This window comes from Mastigoproctus giganteus, chromosome 1 (assembly GCF_048544385.1).
Source record: "Mastigoproctus giganteus isolate SK-2022 chromosome 1, ASM4854438v1, whole genome shotgun sequence".
Taxonomy (NCBI): domain Eukaryota; kingdom Metazoa; phylum Arthropoda; class Arachnida; order Uropygi; family Thelyphonidae; genus Mastigoproctus; species Mastigoproctus giganteus.
In genome coordinates, this window is record NC_143575.1 from 242299084 (window position 1) to 242317571 (window position 18488).

Below are 18488 nucleotides of genomic sequence, written 5' to 3' on the forward strand. Positions count from 1 at the left end.
AATACTTACGAGTCCGTAGAAGTGCCGTTCGAGAATTCCCGCCATTTTTACACGATAGCATGAGTTTAGTGTAGTATAGTGCATAATATAATATTGTAAATTAATCAGTAAATCTATTAATCTTGATAAACTTTATTGTCAATTAAATTGTATTTTTAACTCTATATATATATAATGACTTAATCGTAACAAATAATTAATACATAACTATAGTGGTACACGTGATACGGAAGTTGTATAAAGGGAACTCGTAGAAAACACTAGATACCGAAAAAATATATATATATAACATAACTGTTTTGGGATATAACTTAAAGATTTAATTTTTGTTTTGAAATTTTATTGAATTAAATCGGAATCATGACTCTGACCAGAGCAGCAAAGCAAAAGGCTCAAGCTAATGGGAGTGCTGTGGTTCAAGGGAGAACTGAGGGGGACAGTTGCCCTCTGAATCACAGTCTTTTAAAATGTTTGCTTGATTTTTGCGGAGCAGTCGGGTACGGGACATGATACTGCCAAGGGGGATGTCTTTGTGTGTGCACGATGTAAGGAGTGCAAGGAAATAAGGCGACAACTCAGCGTTGTTATGGGCCTTTATGAGAGCTTGAAGGACAGGGTGAATGCCCTCGAAGGAAATAAATTGAGGGGCCCATCAAGCTCTCAGCTGCCCACATCAACGCCAGAGCTTGCACTTGGTCATCAGGCAACACAGAGGCAGCCCCCTAGGCAGAATGTGCTGGTCCCACAGGAACTAGTAGTTGTTGGTGACTCTATTGTCAGGGAAACGGGGAACATGCTTTGTAAAAAGGATAGGTGGAATAGGACCAGGGTATGTCTGCCAGGGGCAAAGGTTGATGACGTTGTAGAACGGATATCATCTTTTAAGGGAACAAAAGGTGATATTGTTGTACACGTTGGCACTAATGATATTAAGAGTAGGAGACCGGCGGAATTACTTAGCAAGTACAGGTCACTGTTGAAAAAAAGCCGTGAATTAGGGTTGAATTTGAAAGTGTCTGCAATTCTGCCCAGACACGATAGGAGAGAGTATATGATGAGAACCTTGTCGATCAATTCGGCCCTGGAGGGACTGTGCAAGGCTCAAGGGGTAGAATTTTTTTCAGCCTGGACTGTACTTGTTAACAGGAGAGATTGCTTCTACAGGGATGGGATACACTTAAATAGAAAGGGTGCAAGAATTTTTGCTGATGTTATGGAGGCAGTGTTAGGTGGATCGGAAAACTGATAGCTTGGGGGGAGACAAAGACCAATAGATTGACAGTAGCCACTGGCAGAGGTGGAAGTGATTCTTGCACTGCTTCTATTGAAATGAGCAGAAGCCTGAAAAACAAGATGCAGGATATTTCAGAGACTGCTGGGAGTCATTGCGGTACAAGTAAACACATGGGTTGTGTTAGGGTAGCTAAGAATAGAAACAAGTGCATGTATACCTGCGTGTACACCAATGCTAGGAGTTTGGTAAATAAATTTGATGAATTTGAGGTATTGCTCAAAACATCAAAGGCAGATATTGTTGGGATATCAGAGACGTGGTGTCACACAGATATAAGTAATGCGGAACTGGAATTTGGGGAATACAATGTGTATAGAAAGGATAGACAGGACAGGAGGGGAGGAGGGGTTATGCTATTAGTTAAGAAACACAAAGTCCAAGGAAGTGAAGCCAGTCGACATTGATGGACAGGGCAGTGTCGAGTCAGTTTGGTGTAACATAAGCATAGGGAAATCAAAATTGAGAGTAGGAGTGTGCTATAGGCCTAATGACTCTGATGAGTATAATAAGATATTGTACAGGGAAACAGAGTGGGCCAGTAAATCAGAGAGTCTTATAATGGGGGATTTTAATTTCCCAGATATTGACTGGAATTTGTGGGTTGGTCACTCGCACACTAGCAAGGCTTTTGTGGATTTATTGGATGATTGTTTTCTACATCAGCATGTTCGTGAGGCAACAAGAGGGAGCAATACTCTTGATCTGATTATCAGTAGTGATTCTTCATGCATTAAGAATCTGCAGATAAATGAACCACTAGGTGGCAGTGATCACAGTGTGTTGAAGTGGGATTTACTCAAGGAGGAAACTACCATCAGAGGTAAAGGGTTTTTGTTTTCGTAAAGGTGACTATGATGGTCTGAGACAGTATTTAAATTCTATCAATGGGACCAACTGATGATGTTACCAACAGCAAACTCAAAATGGGAAGCATTCAAGGAACTAATTTTGGAGGCTACCAGGCTTTACATACCAAATAAGAAATATTGTTCAAGGTTTAGGCCTAAATGGTTGTCAGATGAACTAATGAGACATGTTGTTATTTGGTTTTTAGGAGCATTAGCAACTAAGGCCATATTGCTCCGGGATATGCGGTGGTGATTTCCTGACCTTTCCGCATCCTCCGTATTTGGTGGTGACGGGCTCGAACCCCGGTCTAATCAAGAAGCGTGTGCTACGCACTGCTGCTTCCCACCTGGCTACGGAGGCGCCTAATGAGACATGTGGCAAAGAAGAAAAATGCATGGGATACATACAAATTAATGGGTGACATGGAAGCCTATGATAGATATAAGTTGGTCTGTAACCAAGTCACAAAGGAGATTAGGCAGGCAAAGGCAGACTACGAAAAATCCTTGGCAAAGGATGCAAAGAAAAACAGAAAAGAGTTCTTTACATATTTAAACTCAAGAAGGAAAGGGATGAATCGGATTGGTCCACTGGATATTGATGGTTCAACAGTTGAGGATCCTGCTCAGGTGGCTAACAATCTAAACGAGTATTTTGCATCTACATTCACGCATGAGGAGTTATTCAGGAAGGAGAATGATGTAGGTAAAGTAAACATTGGCAGTGAGCTGGATGATTTTGTAATAACTGAGAGGAAAGTGGAGGAGAGATTGTTGAGGATTATCATAAAAAAGGCACCTGGGGTGGATGGGATCTATCCAGTTATATTAAAGGAGGCAGCAAAGGAAGTAAGCAAACCCCTAGCCATAATTATGAGAGCTTCTTTGGACTCAGGGGAGATACCCATAGACTGGAGATGTGCAAATGTAACCCCAATTCACAAAGGAGGATCAAAGGCTGACACAAGTAATTATAGAACTGTTAGTTTAACTTCTGTTCCAGGTAAATTAATGGAGGCACTGGTTAAAGAAGCACTGCAGGATCATCTAGACAAGAATTCAGTTATAGCTCAGACGCAGCATGGTTTTGTTAAGGGCAGGTCTTGCCTGACCAATTTGATTGGATACTATGATGTAGTCACAAAAGAACTGGATGCAGGGAATAACTTTGATATTATATATTTGGATCTTAGAAAGGCTTTTGATACTGTTGCACATGGAAGACTGCTGCACAAATTGGAGCAGTGTGGCATTGGAGGCAAATTGTTGCTATGGATAAGGGGATGGTTGAGTGGCAGAAGACAGAGTGGTAATCAATGGACACTGCTCAACGTGGACTAATGTTATTAGTGGAGTTCCTCAGGGTTCAGCGTTGGGTCCGTTGTTGTTTTCGGTGTTTATGAATGATATTGATGATGGGATATCAAGTTTAATGTCCAAGTTTGCAGATGATACACAGGTTGGCAGGGTTGTTAAGGACACTACTGACGCTATGCTGCTGCAACAGGATCTGGAAAGGTTGAACAGATGGGCTGGGAGGTGGCAAATGAAGTTTAACATTGACAAATGTAAAGTACTACATATGGGAAACAGTAACCCCAGAGCAACGTATCAAATCTGCGGTACTACACTGACAGTGGTGGAGAATGAAAAGGACCTGGGGGTAATTGTGCAGGCAGATATGAAGTTCTCTGAGCAGTGCAGACGAGCTGCAAGAGTAGCTCATGGTGTCTTGTCAATGATATACAGGAATTTTTCTAGCAGGGATAAGGAGGTGATTATTCCCTTGTATAAGGCAATGGTTAGGCCACATCTTGAGTACTGTATACAGGTCTGGAGGCCTCATTTCAAGAAGGATGTAGAGCTGCTGGAACGGGTACAGAGAAGGGCAACAAGATTAGTGAATGGAACAAAGGGTTGCTCTTACGAAGAAAGGCTTAAGTTTGGCAAATTACAGAGTCTGGAGACTAGGCACCGGCGAGGTGATCTGATAGAGGTGTATAAGGCTTTGAATGGTTTGAGCATGCTCAATGCCAATGGGATTCTTCATTCTGCTCAGAATAATCACCTCAGAGGGCATAAATTCAAATTGAGGAAGGACGGATATCGGATAGATGTGCGGAAATTTGCCTTTGGCCAGCGGGTAGTTGGTTGGTGGAACCGACTTCCATCACTTGTTGTTGAAGTTGATAGCCTAAACAAATTTAAAGCTCAACTGGATAGGTATTTCGAACGAACGGAGGGGTGAAATGGGAGTGGTGTGTGTGTTTTTTTTTTTTTTTTTTTTTTTTGGCTGATGCTGAATAAGCTTGCTTTCTTGCATCATATGGCTCTACTAATGCTAATGCTAAGTCATCCCAAAGGAATGCTGCTTGGCACCAATCATTAATAATTGCCCAACCTTTACATCATCTGAAAAATTTGACACCGTACCCTGTATCCCTTTGTCGTTGTCATTTATGAAAATCAGAACAACAGTGGTCCCAGAACCCCATTTCTAACATTGGACCAACCTGAAGTATAACCAATAATCACAACTCTTTGTACCCTGCACCTACTTTGTGATCCATCTTAGAATCTTACCCATGATTCCAATATATTCCGTCTCATAAGATACATTTAGAGCTAAAGCTTCAAGCTGCGAGCAAATTTAGACTATGTATATATTAAGTGCAATAGCATCATTAATACACAGGACCACATTTCTGAATAAACAGAATATTTAAAAGGTGGCATCGTTTTAAGTTATCTCATATTGTGAATGCCTTCACAATGAGTTGCCATGATAAGTATTCTGTTTATTCAGAAATGGCTGTGTATTAACGATGCTAATGCACTTAATATATACATCCTCTCTCATATGAGAGACTTAGTCAAATGTTTTGCTAAAATGCAAATAGAGAATATCAAAACTTTTCCTACATCCAGCTCATAAGCAATTATGAGCTGGATGTAGGAAATAGTTGCTAAACATGATTTTTTCTCAACTTTTGTTGCGTAGCCTTCAGAATTCCATCTCTATTTAAATGTCCCTATGTGCACTCTTTATCATTACCTGTGATTTTACCTACCAATGAAATTAGAATGACGAGTTTGTGGTTACTCACCTGACTTTTACAACTGCCTTGATGTATCATCAGTGATACACTGGCACTATCCTGAGTCAAATGATGCCCTCATAATTAATCTTAATGGTTCAATGCACTCCCTCATTGATTCTTTCAAAATTACTGTGTATGAGATTGACTCCAGGAGCCTCACTTGCTTTTAGATTTAGTTCTTCAAATAAATAATCTGAAATTTCAATATTGCTAAGTTCATGCTTTCCAGCTCACTTGCACACCTTTCCTTACCAAGAAAGGTCTTCTGTCAGTAAAACTGATGCAATGCTTAAACTGATGATGCAAAATTGATACAGTAAAACTTGTTGAATTCATCAATTCAAGAATTTTTCACACACCCGTTATTCATATACATATACATGAAAAACCCGTCACCATTCTTTGCTTTCTTAGACAATGATTATTATTCCCATTTCAAAAATTTATTTGTATGGAACCATGGGTGCAAACTGTATGTTGTTATGCTTAGTGACAGCCTTAATTATAATGAGATGTTAAAGGTTATTAGTAGTTTTTTTTTGGAATGTAAGTAAAGTTTTCTTTTAATTCTAAATCCACTAAAAAAAAAAAAGACTGAAGGTTGGATTGCTTAGTTTTGTTTTGTTTTTTTTTTAATTTTAAAGCTTTAAAAAAGTTGATCATTATCCCAGTTCAATAAACTATTTTAAAAACAATAAAGTGAACAGTTTCCTTTTGCAAGCTACATACAACTTGGCAAAAGGTTCATGATCCATTAAACTTGATAATTCACTACTTTAAAATATAGCAAATATGATCATGAAACTTTAATATAAAAAATGTACAGCTAAATAAAATTATTGCAATCACAAAAACAGAATAATCCTAAATATCATTAAAAATTTTATAACACAAGACTATTAAAATATAAATTAAAACAAAAACCACACACACACACACACACACACACACACACACACACACACACACACACACACACACACACACACACACACACACACACACACACACACACAGTGTATAGTGCTGTGAATTTATTCAAGCTACCCATTTCAATAGCTTGAGCTTTGATAATAAAAAAAAAAGGTGCTCTAATGCAATTCATAAAAGTTTTAGTTTAATTCTAACTTCTAAACCATATTTTTTAAAAGTCATGTCATTAATTTTTCTTGTTTCAGTGTCTAAATGAGAAATAAATCTGAAAGACAGCAAGCAAAAAAAAAAAAAAAAAAAATTGTACAATTCATATTTCTACAAAATAAAGAAACGGTAAACTAAAGATGAGTTTTGTTGTAATCATTGTTGTAGGTAGTTTTGGTCTATTTATGGTGTGCTAGTTCATGGGCCAATATAAATGTTGTGCATGTTGAAAAACTCAAAATAACTCCTGTAGACAGTTTTGTATTCCCAACATGTTCCCATATAATAGTGAAACAAATACTTCATCAATCTCCATTCAGTCAGTAGCTCAATAGCCAACAATAATCCTGATCCTAAACCCTGGTGCTGATGGGATTACTGCAACAAATCAAATTTATAGTCAGAGCTGCAATTTTGGCAGTCAGGTGTGCATGTGTGTGTATTGCTGTGTCATCTTTATGATTATTTCTAATCCCCTCTCTTTTCGTGAAGAGGGGGGGGGATTCTTATTGGAAACATGGGGCATAAATTAGCCCAATTTCCACTTCATACTTATTGTTGTTGTTGTTTGGTTTTTAGGAGCATTAGCAACTAAGGCCATATTGCTCCGGGATATGCGGTGGTCATTCCCTGAATGACCTTTCCGCATCCTCCGTATTTGGTGGTGACGGGCTCGAACCCCGGTCTAATCAAGAAGCGTGTGCTACGCACTGCTGCTCCTTCCCACCTGGCTACGGAGGCGCCACTTCATACTTATTCAAACTTTACTATATTCAGTAGTCTTGCCAACATAACCTTCATCCTGTTACAACTATTCTTTATGCATGTTCTTATCATCACTTTTTCTGTAACTGAGACATACATTTTCTCATCAATATCCACACATTTTTGGTCCAGGTGGAGCATTTCAAGCACAAAGAACTTCTATTAGTTTTATCATCTTCTGCAACATGCCATAAACTAAATGCTGATGGCATCGTTACTCTTTTCAGTAACATAAGAGGAAACGTAAATTAAAAAGGTGGATGCCAGATAGTTTTGTTAAAATTTTCTTTCAGCCAGAGAGTAACTGATTGTTGGAACAACTTCTATCTGGTGTTGTGGAAGTGGGTAGTTTAAATAAATTTAAGGAAGATTTAGACAAATTATTAAAGGGGATGGATGGATAGATGAGATTTTTTTTTTTTTTTTTTTTGGCTGATGCAGAATAAGTTCATTTATTCATTTGTGACTAATACTAATATGATTTTTTTTTAATGAAAAAACCCCAAACACAAAAGGTATTAGAACCTAGAACCTAGAGTTCTAAAGTACTGCGCATGGGCTGAGGGTTGAAAAGATGAAAAAAGGTACTTGTTGACATTAAACTTGATCAGATGGAAGATTTCTTGAAAGTTTAGGAGTTGGCAGTTAATGGATTTCTTCATTACTTTAGAAAGAGTAGAAGTAAGTGCAATGGGATGATAATTGGATGGGAGGGATTTGTCCCCCCCATCCAATTATCATCCCATTACACTTACTTCTTCATCACTTTTTAGAAACTATCTAGATATGAGCAAATATCCAAGCAGAAGGAAAACACTAGTGGAATAAGAAAGTACAAAAATGGGACACAGAACAGGAGTAAACTCAGAAGCACAGGTTTGAGAACAAGTGGAGAAATACTATCAAGACCTGGTGCTTTCTGGGCATCAAGAGTGTTCAAAATTCTTCTGACATCCTTTTGATAGAAGACAACAGGAGGCACTGAATGGAGTGTAATGGGAATGATAGGAGGTAGTTTACCAAGACCATCAACACAAGAGTTGGGAAAAAAAAGTAGGATGCTAGCAGTTCAGCTTTATCTTTAGCTGGTAGTAGTAGTAGTAGTGGCATGTGATGCAAGAAAGCAAATGTATGAGCTTATGCAGCATCAGCCAAAAAAAAAAAAAAAAACACACCATTCCCTCCAAATGCCTGTCCAGTTCCTCCTTAAATTTATTCAAGCTATCAACTTCCACAACAACAGATGGAAGTTTGTTCCAGTAATTAACCATCCGCTGGCTAAAGGCAAATTTCCGCACATCTATCCTACATCTGTCTTTTCTTAATTTGAATTTATGCCCCCTTAGGTTCGTAATCTGAACAAGTGGAAGGATCCCATCAGAATTCAGCGTGCTCAATCCATTCAAGGCCTTATATACCTCAATCAGATCACCGCGCAGGTGCCTAGTCTCCAGCCACTGCAATTTGCAGAACTTAAGCCTCTCTTGGTAAGAGGATCCCTTCATTCCCCTCACCAATCTTGTTGCCCTTCTCTGTACCCGCTCAAGTAAATCTACATCCTTCCTAAAATGAGGTCTCCAGACCTGTACGCAGTACTCAAGGCGTGGCCTGACCATTGCCTTATACAGAGGGATAATCACCTCCTTTTCCCTGCTAGCAAAATTCCTATATATCATTGACAAAACCCCATGACCTGCCCTGGCAGCCTGTCTGCATTGCTCAGAGAACTTCATATCTGACTGCACAATTACTCCCAGGTCTTTTTCATTTTCTACCACCTTAAGTGTAGTACCACACAGTTGGTACGTTTCTCTGGGGTTATTTCTACCCATATGCAGTACTTTGCATTTGTCAAGGTTAAACTTCAGTTGCCACTTCTTAGCCCATCTGCCCAAATTATCTAGATCCTGTTGCAGTAGCAGACTGCCATTACTGTCATTAAATAAATAAATAAAATAAATTTTCTGTTTATACTCCGGCACGACAACCAAGTCAGTAGAGTTTACAATAAATCGTCAATACAAATATTTATCGTATTTAGTAGTCACGGGCTTGAACCCCGGTCCACTCAAGGAACGCGTGCTATGCACCCTCGCTCCTGACCACTGGGCTACGTCAGGCCTACCCTGCCAACCTTTGTATCATCTGCAAACTTCGACATTAAGCCTGACATACCTTCATCAATATCACTGATAAATATACAAAACAACAGTGGACCTAACACCGAACCCTGTGGGACTCCACTAATAACATTAGTCTAAGAAGAGCAGCACCCATTGATTACCACCCTCTGTCTTCTCGCACTTAATCATCCTTTTATCCATTGTAGCAACTTACCCTTAATACCATTCTGCTCCAATTTGTACAATAGTCTTCCATGCGCAACAGTGTCAAAAGCTTTCCTGAAATCCAAATACAGTCGGTCCTCGTATAACACGTGTTTACATTACACGAATTCGATCATACACGATTTATAAATAGGGGAACGTTACCTTATATAACACGAACCGAATTCGCTTATGCACGATTTGCCTTTGTGTTTACAAGAAATGGCAATCGAATGCGGAATCACCCCAACCGAACGCAACACAATAGGAATGAAGAAGATTCTGAAAATGTATTTATGTGTTTTATATCAGTGAAGGGGAAACACATTTCACCATAATAACGTAAAAACCAACACAATTCCAGCTATCGATATAATCGCAAATGCAATTAGATGGAGTTTACTACCAGTTTATAACAGATTCCACAAGCAGAAACGAAACTGAAAATTGTTTTTATTGTTTTATGGTAGTAACCTCCAGAAATGTGCTTTAGTAAAGTGTGGGGTGTTAATAGTGTATCTCGGCCTTTACGGTGTTGTTTATTCAGTTGCTATATGCGCGCAGCTTTGTTTATGTGTATTAAGCGTGCCTCCTCGTTTTGTAATTGCACTTTATTCCCTAAAAATTAGTAAAATACTTAAAAGGTATGAAAAGGAAGCGTCCTGGTGAAGACACTGCAGATTCAGAGAGAAAAAGAAAAGCAATATCGATAAACAGAGGCGGACTGGGTCAAAAATTCTTACCCGGGAAAATTTATAGTGGCCTCATACTACGGTTTATGGCCAAAATCACACCGGTTTCCGGCCCACCGGGGTTTCCCGGGTAAGACTTATGGCCAGTCCGCCTCTGTCGATAGAGAAAAAAATATGAAATTGTGAAACGCTTTGAGCGAAATGAAAGACCATGTGATGTTGCACGTGCTACAGACCTAAATGAGCAAAGCCGAGAATTTCAAAGAATGCGGAGAAAATAAAAACAACTTTCATAGCGGGAACAACTCAAAGTGTAATTAAAATCCATTAGATTAAGACAAGAATTGGAAGAGATGGAACGGCTGTCATCTGTTTGGATAGAAAATCAAACAAAAAACAAGTTTGCTTACGATAGAAGCAAAAGCATTAGCAATATTTTATTACGTAATAGTCGTAATAAAATACGTAAGCATTTTATTACGACTTATGTATTATAATTTATACTTACGTATTATAAAAAATATTTATTTTTTTATTATTTATTATATTATAATAAAAAAATATATATATATTATTTTTTATTACGTATTTTAATCATTATAAAATACATAAGTATTTTATAATGATTAAAATTACCCGATTATTTATTGTGTTTGGTAATGTTTTGGTTCCAAATGTGTGTTCAATCTTGGGTGGTCGGCACCTAACCCCACTTTTCCCATAGGGCCTGTTATTTATATTGCACGATTTTGCATTGCACGAGGGTTTCTAGGAACACAACTATCGTGCTATATGAGGACAGACTGTATATGATATCAAAATTGTTTTTTGCATCCAGTTCCTTTGTAACCACATCATAATATCCTATCAAATTTGTCAGACAAGATTTTCCCTTAACAAACCCATGCTGTGTCTGAATTATTGCTGCAGTCTTGTCTAGATTATCCTGCAATGCATCTTTAACCAGCGACTCCATTATTTTACCCGAAACAGAAGTTAAACTAACTGGTCTGTAATTACTTGATGTGGCAACAAGACCCAGCAGGTTTTAAGAGTTGGAAGTAGAGATGTGCAAAAGTTGCAGCCAACAGCCTTGGCAAAAGACCAGAATGCTCAGCTACCATTTGGACAAGAAGCAAGCTTTCTACTCAACCTGTTAAAAATTCAGTTCACAGTGATTAATAACTGCTTTACAGTTATCAATCAATAACTATGCCAAAAGCTTTGGCATAGGCAAGAAATAAACCTGGAGATTTGGATGCAAGACAATTTCAACATGCAACATTCTTGTTTTGATTGGCCTTAGAGCATTTATGGAAAACCAAGATTTAGATAAAATACCAGATTTTAAGATGACAGCTTGAATAAATTCAAAGGCCAACTGGATACTTACCTGTGTGAAGAAGCATATAATTTGTTTTCTAATCTACTTTTTTTTTGCCAGTGCAACAAATGCCTGTGACTTCCTTGCACTATACGGCAAATACTATTACTAAAGGATTTCATCTCTACAAGAATAATTTCACTGATCCGATCTGAGCAAACATTGACATCAGAAGGATTGAAATTAAAAGTAGAAATCTTGCAGATAATCCCATTTTGCATTCTTGTAATGCCACACAAGGTGGAGAACAGCCATGACAGAAAGGCTCCACTGGAGAAGAGACCATCACCAAGTTGTGATCTAAGGTGCCTAGAGGACCACTCACCTCAACCATGTACTTAGAAGGGTTGTTTGTGAGAAAAAGATCAAGAGTGTTGGCTGTATGGTTAGGACTGTCTGGTATTCTGGTAGGTAAATGAACAATCTATGTGAGGTCATCAGTAATTGCAAGAGCCTCAGCATCTTGGCCAGCTGGTCTAGATAGTGGATATCCGCCTCTTAAGGGCAGAGGCGGTAACATATCTTCAATGTTTGATTTATCATATGGAGGATATGATTAAGGATCAAAAGATAAAAATTGATAGGATAGAGGAATAAAGCGTGGATGAGCTTATTGCTCAGGAAGCGCAGGTACAAGCAGGTGTTAGGACAGTGATGATGATGATGATGATGATGGCCAGCTGGTTCTGATTAACTAGAATAGGAGGTTATTTGTTTTTTTTTTTTTTTAGGAGCATTAGCAACTAAGGCTATATTGCTCTGGGGATATGTGGTGGTCATTCCCTGACCTTTCCGCATCCTCTGTATTTGGTGGTCACGGGCTCGAACCCCGGTCTAATCATGAAGCATATGCTAGGTACTGCTGCTCCTGCCCACCTTGGCTACGGAGGTGCCCAGACTAGGAGGCCAGCTGGAGTTGTGAACATTAAAATCACCAAGGAAACTTAAAACTTACCTTACTATTAGGGAAGTTGGACTGGAGAAAGTCAAGTTTCAAAGAGAGGAAGTCAAAGAGTTCAAAATGATTAGTGGAGTTGGGAGAAGGACAGAAGCAACAGATGAATTTTAGAAAATGTAGTAGAAAGATTTTAAGCTAGAGAAGGTCAAAAAGAAGAGATTCCAAATTACTAAGTCTCTGACAAAGAATATCAGAGCAGACATATGCACAAGTATCACCTTTGAAGCAAAAGGAATCATACAGCAAATAATTAGGATTCTGTCAGAAAAAAAAACGTAGGGCTGGCAGACTGTAAGTGAAAATGAACATCACTGAGACTACATATATTTGTGAAATGAATGAGGAAGTGTTTTGGAGGTTTAGATCTTTTCATAGATAAGTTTGTTCAATTAGTTTTTGACTATTCTTGATGTATCCAGTAATAAGAAAAGGTTGTGGGGACATGATGTATAAAGTAATGAGATTTTTCACAAACAAAGCCAGGATATATCCGGCTCCTTGACATAATTTGGCCTGAACAATGGCCCCACGTAAACACACTACTCAGACTCCCTCCAGTCAATAACTGGCAGAGTAGAGGTGAAGCAGCAAGATTATACACTAGCTGATGTGGAAGCCACCTAGAGATGTGGAAGCCACCTGAGTTTGGTCCAGTGGACTACCTAGCAGCTGGCTTGCAAACTCAGTTTTAGAGCTGTACCCTTGAAATGTAGGGAAAGATTGGATGTTGCCATTATGTCCATAACCTCAAAAGACATAAATCATACTGCATGATGGAAGAGATGGGGGGGGGTTTGCCACAGCAAACATGGGTTCCACCACTTCAAACCTCCAATAAGCAAAGTGGTGGTACTGCACTGCACTGGTAGATGAGTCATCTATCACCTAGTATTGCCTAGTAACACAGAAAGGCAGCATTACTTTGTGTGGTGTGGAGGCCACACCTCGACCCCTGCTTACGTTGGTTCACACCTGGGTGGTCCCTCCAATATAAAGTGCTGTATTTCAAGACTTGCACGTGGGGATTATACTCGAAGTCCCACCACCATGAAGGTGCAAGCAGAGGATTTGCTTGCTACAGAATGACAAGACTTTGCTGAAATTCAGTCCGAAAGTGGACCGAATTTCAGTTCACCTGAATATCAATTCCATCAGCATTTTATACTCCCAGATAACAAGCCCAGCCTATCATAGCTGAGAGAATGCCTGTGACAGCTTCAAGGACCAAGGTTTGTCAGGTATTCCCCAGAATTCTGTAAATTTGGAACACAAACAATTTATGTGTAGTATAATGTGATACACAAAATTCCCTGGACAAAAAAAAAAAAAAACAACCCACTGAATTGGTTGAGCACTGGATTAAAAACTTTTTCTAGTCAGAAATATGTTGCATAAATGTTGCAATGCTAAGGCACTGCATATTCTACATGTAAAAAAGGAGGGAAAATAACTGATAATGAAAATGTCTTCACTCTCATTTTGGGTCACTTGTTCAATATAAGACTAAACCACTAACTTATTTCAGACTGCAGTGTAGCTAATATGTAAATAGCTGAGTAGAAAGTACATTATTTCATTATCTCTCCCTTATCAATATATATAAAAATATGAAATAATTATCAATGAAAAGCTAGAAAAATTAACAAGGAAAAATGCATCTTACAACAAATTCTTGTGTTCTAAAATGGAACAAATGTAATTAATCAGCAAATCAGCCTACCTGATTAAATTCACTTTCATTTTCTTGTTCTTCTACACGGTATTCGGTGATCACTGCACCATTATTTAGTGGTTCTTCCCATGTTAATAGAGCAGTATAGGGAGAACGAAAAACAACTTTTACATTGGTTGGTGGATCTGGATTTCCAGCTCCACTTATTACTTCCAGAAGATCAGACCAGGGTCCATTCTATGGAAAATATATCCAATATTTACAAAATAATTAATTATTAAAATATGATTGAAAAGGATAAATTAAAAATAACATTGCAAAAATATTAAAGATAAATCATAGTAATCTCCTCTGCCTATCCATAGGCAGAGGAAGTACGTGAGAGTGAGGTCATCAAATATAGTGGATTTTTCACTGTAACGTCAAGCAAAAAACATGAGTTGCTTATAATGTGATATTATTTAAATCTATGTACAATAAAATCTTGTTACAATGAACTTCTCAAAGTTGCATGAATCGTTTTGTTATATATAAAAATTTTATTCTAATGAATATTGCTGAAAATTATTTACAAGGGTCATTATTTTTCAAATAAATTCTGCTGCATTTTTATGTACAAATGCCTCCACTTTATTTTACTTAAATGTTGACTTTAAAATCAATAAATAAATTAGGATTATTATATAAATTGGAGAATGTGACATTAGGGACAAGTGACTACTACAGATAAAGGAAAGGTTAAGTGGAAGTAGATAGAGTGTGGTACCAATGAGGGCTGCATTGAGCCCCCGTACTGTTTATTTTTTGATGATAATGTGACTACTAGGGATAAAGGCACAGTTAAGTGGTAGCAGACAAAGTGTGTGGTACCAATGAGGTCTGCATTGAGCCCCTTACTGTTTTATTTTTTAATGATAATGATGTAGGGGACTTCAAGTTTGATGTCTAAGTTTGCTGATAATACAAAACTGGACATGGTAGCTAATGACAATAATCTAGGTATGTTACTTCAAGAAGTTTCAGATAAACTAAGCATATGGGCAACAAAATGGCAAGTGAAGTGCGTGCTTTTGTTTGCATTTTGTATGTAATATTTATTACACGTCGGGTTATTGTGGTGAAGTTGAAATTCACGTTGTCTTACCATTTTCAACGATTTCATGTCAAACTATCATCGTGTAGTGCACGCTTCATTTGCATGTCGTAAGGTGTTACAGCATTTATTATAACTTAACCATGTGAAGTTCTTTACAGAAAATTCTATTTTGACCGTTATCATGGTGCCACCTAAGCGACAGTGGCACTAGTAAATCTACCAGGAAATGGAAAATGATTGATTTGGATCAGAAAATTAAAATAATAAGGATGTATGAAAATGGTCAAACGTTAACAAGTATTGCACCAAATTTAGATTTGTCAGTGTCAACAGTGAACACAATAATAAAGTACAAAGACAGTATACATGAAATGGTGAGGGCATCAGCACCAATGGAATCAACTATAATAATAAAGCCTAGAATGGGACTAATAAGCGAGATGGAAAAGTTACTTATTATGTGGATGGAAGACCAGATCCAAAAACACATCCCCTTAAGCCTCCACCTCATCAAAGCAAAGCAAAGGCTGGTGCCATTTTTGAGGATCTTAAAAAGAAGAGCAATGATACTGAAACCACCTTTGTTCCGAGTCATTGTTGGGTTGATAGGTTCGGTAAGAGAAGTGGATATCATAATGTTGTTATAAGTGGTGACGCAGCAAGCACACATGGCGAGGTTGCCAAAAAATTCAAGAACAATTTGGATGAGATTATAAGAAGTAATGGTTATTTGCAGCAACAAATATTTAACGTGGAAGAGACTAGCCTTTCTTGGAAAAAAATGCCTAGTAGGACTTTCTATTGAAGAAAAGTCAATGTCAGGGTTTAAAGCCATCAATGACAGGGTAATGTTCTTCTTTGGGGGGGGGGAGGTTACATAGTGAGTTATAAACTTAAACCTTTAGTGGTTTAGCACTCAGTAAACCTGCGGCTTTTAAGGGCATTGACAAAAAATCATTTCCTATACACTTCAGGGCTAACTCAAAGACCTGGGTGAGAATAACTATGTTCGAAGAATGGTTTTTAAATGTGTTTTTCCCTGAAGTTGAAAAATATTGCTTACAAATGTCAGTGCCTTTTAAGATATTAATGTTCTTTGACAATGCTCTCGGTCATCCTAAATATCTAGGTGATCTGCACAACAACATCAAAGTATACTTCAAGATATAAGCTAGTCTGTAATCAAGTCACAACGGAGGTTAGCCAGGCGAAGGCAGATTACGAGAAATCTTTGGCAAAGGATGCTAAGAAAAACAGCAAGGATTTCTTTTCTTATATAAACTCTAAAAGGAAGGGGATGAATCTGATTGGTCCACTTGATATCGATGGTTTGACTGTTGATGATCCTGCTTAGATAGCAAACAAACAATGAGTATTTTGCATCTACATTCACACATGAGGACTTATTAAGGTTTGAAAATGGCAGGTTATCAAATTGTAGCAGGATGCATAATGATTTTGTAATAACTGAGAGCAAAGTGGAGGAGAAATTGCTGAAGTTAAACATAAGAAAAGGCATCTGGGGTGGATGGGATCTATCCAGTTATATTAAAGGAGGTGGCAAAGGAAGTAAGCAAACCCTTAATCATAATTATGAGAGCATCCTTGGACTCAGGGGAAGTCTCCACGGACTGGAGATGTGCAAATGTATCTCCGATTCACAAAGGGGTATCGAAGGGTGACAAGTAATTACAGACCAGTTAGTTTAACTTCTGTTTCGGGTAAAATAACGGAGACACTGGTTAAAGATGCATTGCAGGATCATCTAGACAAGACTGCAGCAATAATTCAGACACAGAATGGGTTTGTTAAGGGAAAGTCTTGTCTGACAAATTTGATTAGTTATTATGATGTGGTTACAAAGGAACTGGATGCAAAAAATAATTTTGATATCATATACTTGGATTTCAGGAAAGCTTTTGACACTGTTACCCATGGAAGACTACTGTACAAATTGGAGCAGAATGGTATTAAGGGTAAATTGCTACAATGGATAAAAGGATGGTTGAGTGGGAGAAGACAGAGGGTGGTAATTAATGGGTGCTACTCTTCATGGACTAATGTTATTAGTGAAGTCCCACAGGGTTTGGTGTTGGGTCCACTGTTGTTTTGTATATTTATCAATAATATTGATGAAGGTATATTAGGCTTAGTGTCGAAGTTTGCAGATGATACAAAGGTTGGCAGGGTTGTTAATTACAGTAACGACAGTGTGCTACTGCAACAAGATCTAGAAAATTTGGGCAGATGGGATGAGAAGTGGCAACTGAAGTTTAACCTTGACAAATGCAAAGTACTGCATATGGATAGAAGTAACCCCAGAGAAACATACCAACTGTGTGGTACTACACATAAGGTGGTAGAAAATGAAAGACCTGGGAGTAATTGTGCAGTCAGATATGAAGTTTTCTGAGCAAGGCAGACAGGCTGCCAGGGCAGGCCATGGGGTTTTGTCAATGATATATAGAAATTTTGCTACCAAGGAAAAGGATTGTCCCTCTGTATAAGGCAATGGTCAAGCCATGCCTTGATACTGCGTACAGGTCTGGAGACCTCATTTTAGGAAGGACGTAGATTTGCTTGAGCGTGTACAGAGAAGGGCAACAAGATTGGTGAGGGGAATGAAGGGATCCTCTTACCAAGAGAGGCTTAAGTTCTGCAAATTGCAATGGCTGGAGACTAGGCAAATGCGCGGTGATCTGTTTGAGGAATTAAGGAAAGACAGATGTAGAAAAGATGTGCGGAAAATTAGAAAAAGACAGATGTAGAATAGATGTGCAGAAATTTGCCTTTAGCCAGTCGGTTGTTAATTGCTGGAACAACCTTCCATCTGTTGTTGTGGAAGTTTATATGTTAAATAAATTTAAGGAGGAACTGGACAAACATTTAGTGGGAATGGTTGCATGAAATTTTTTTTTTTGGCTGATGCTGCATAAGCTCATACACTTGCTTTCTTGCATCACATGCCAGTACTACTATTTCCTTTCAAATACAATGGCTTTGATTCAACCAAATGGATCAGGGAGTTATCTGGGCATTCAAAGCTTATTACATATGGACAACATTTTCTGAGGTTGTAAATGCAACAGAGCAAGGGAAGATGGATCTGTGGCAATTCTGGAAGACGTTTAACATCCTTGATAGAACATGCAACATTTCAAGAGCCTGGAATGTGACAACTTGTAAGAGTGGAATTTGGAAAAAAACTTCT

General features: G+C 38.2%; 1 protein-coding gene across 5 annotated transcripts in view; it reads right to left on the reverse strand.

Annotated features, from left to right (window-relative positions):
- Window positions 1–18488, reverse strand: part of LOC150091709 (fibronectin type-III domain-containing protein 3A-like) — a 489490-nt gene that overhangs the window by 74330 nt on the left and 396672 nt on the right. For all 5 annotated transcript variants that reach the window (XM_090376531.1, XM_090376557.1, XM_090376540.1 and 2 more), the window contains one exon: window positions 14230–14418. In XM_090376531.1, the coding sequence (XP_090232657.1) occupies window positions 14230–14418 (189 nt within the window). The remainder of the gene's footprint in view (window positions 1–14229; window positions 14419–18488) is intronic.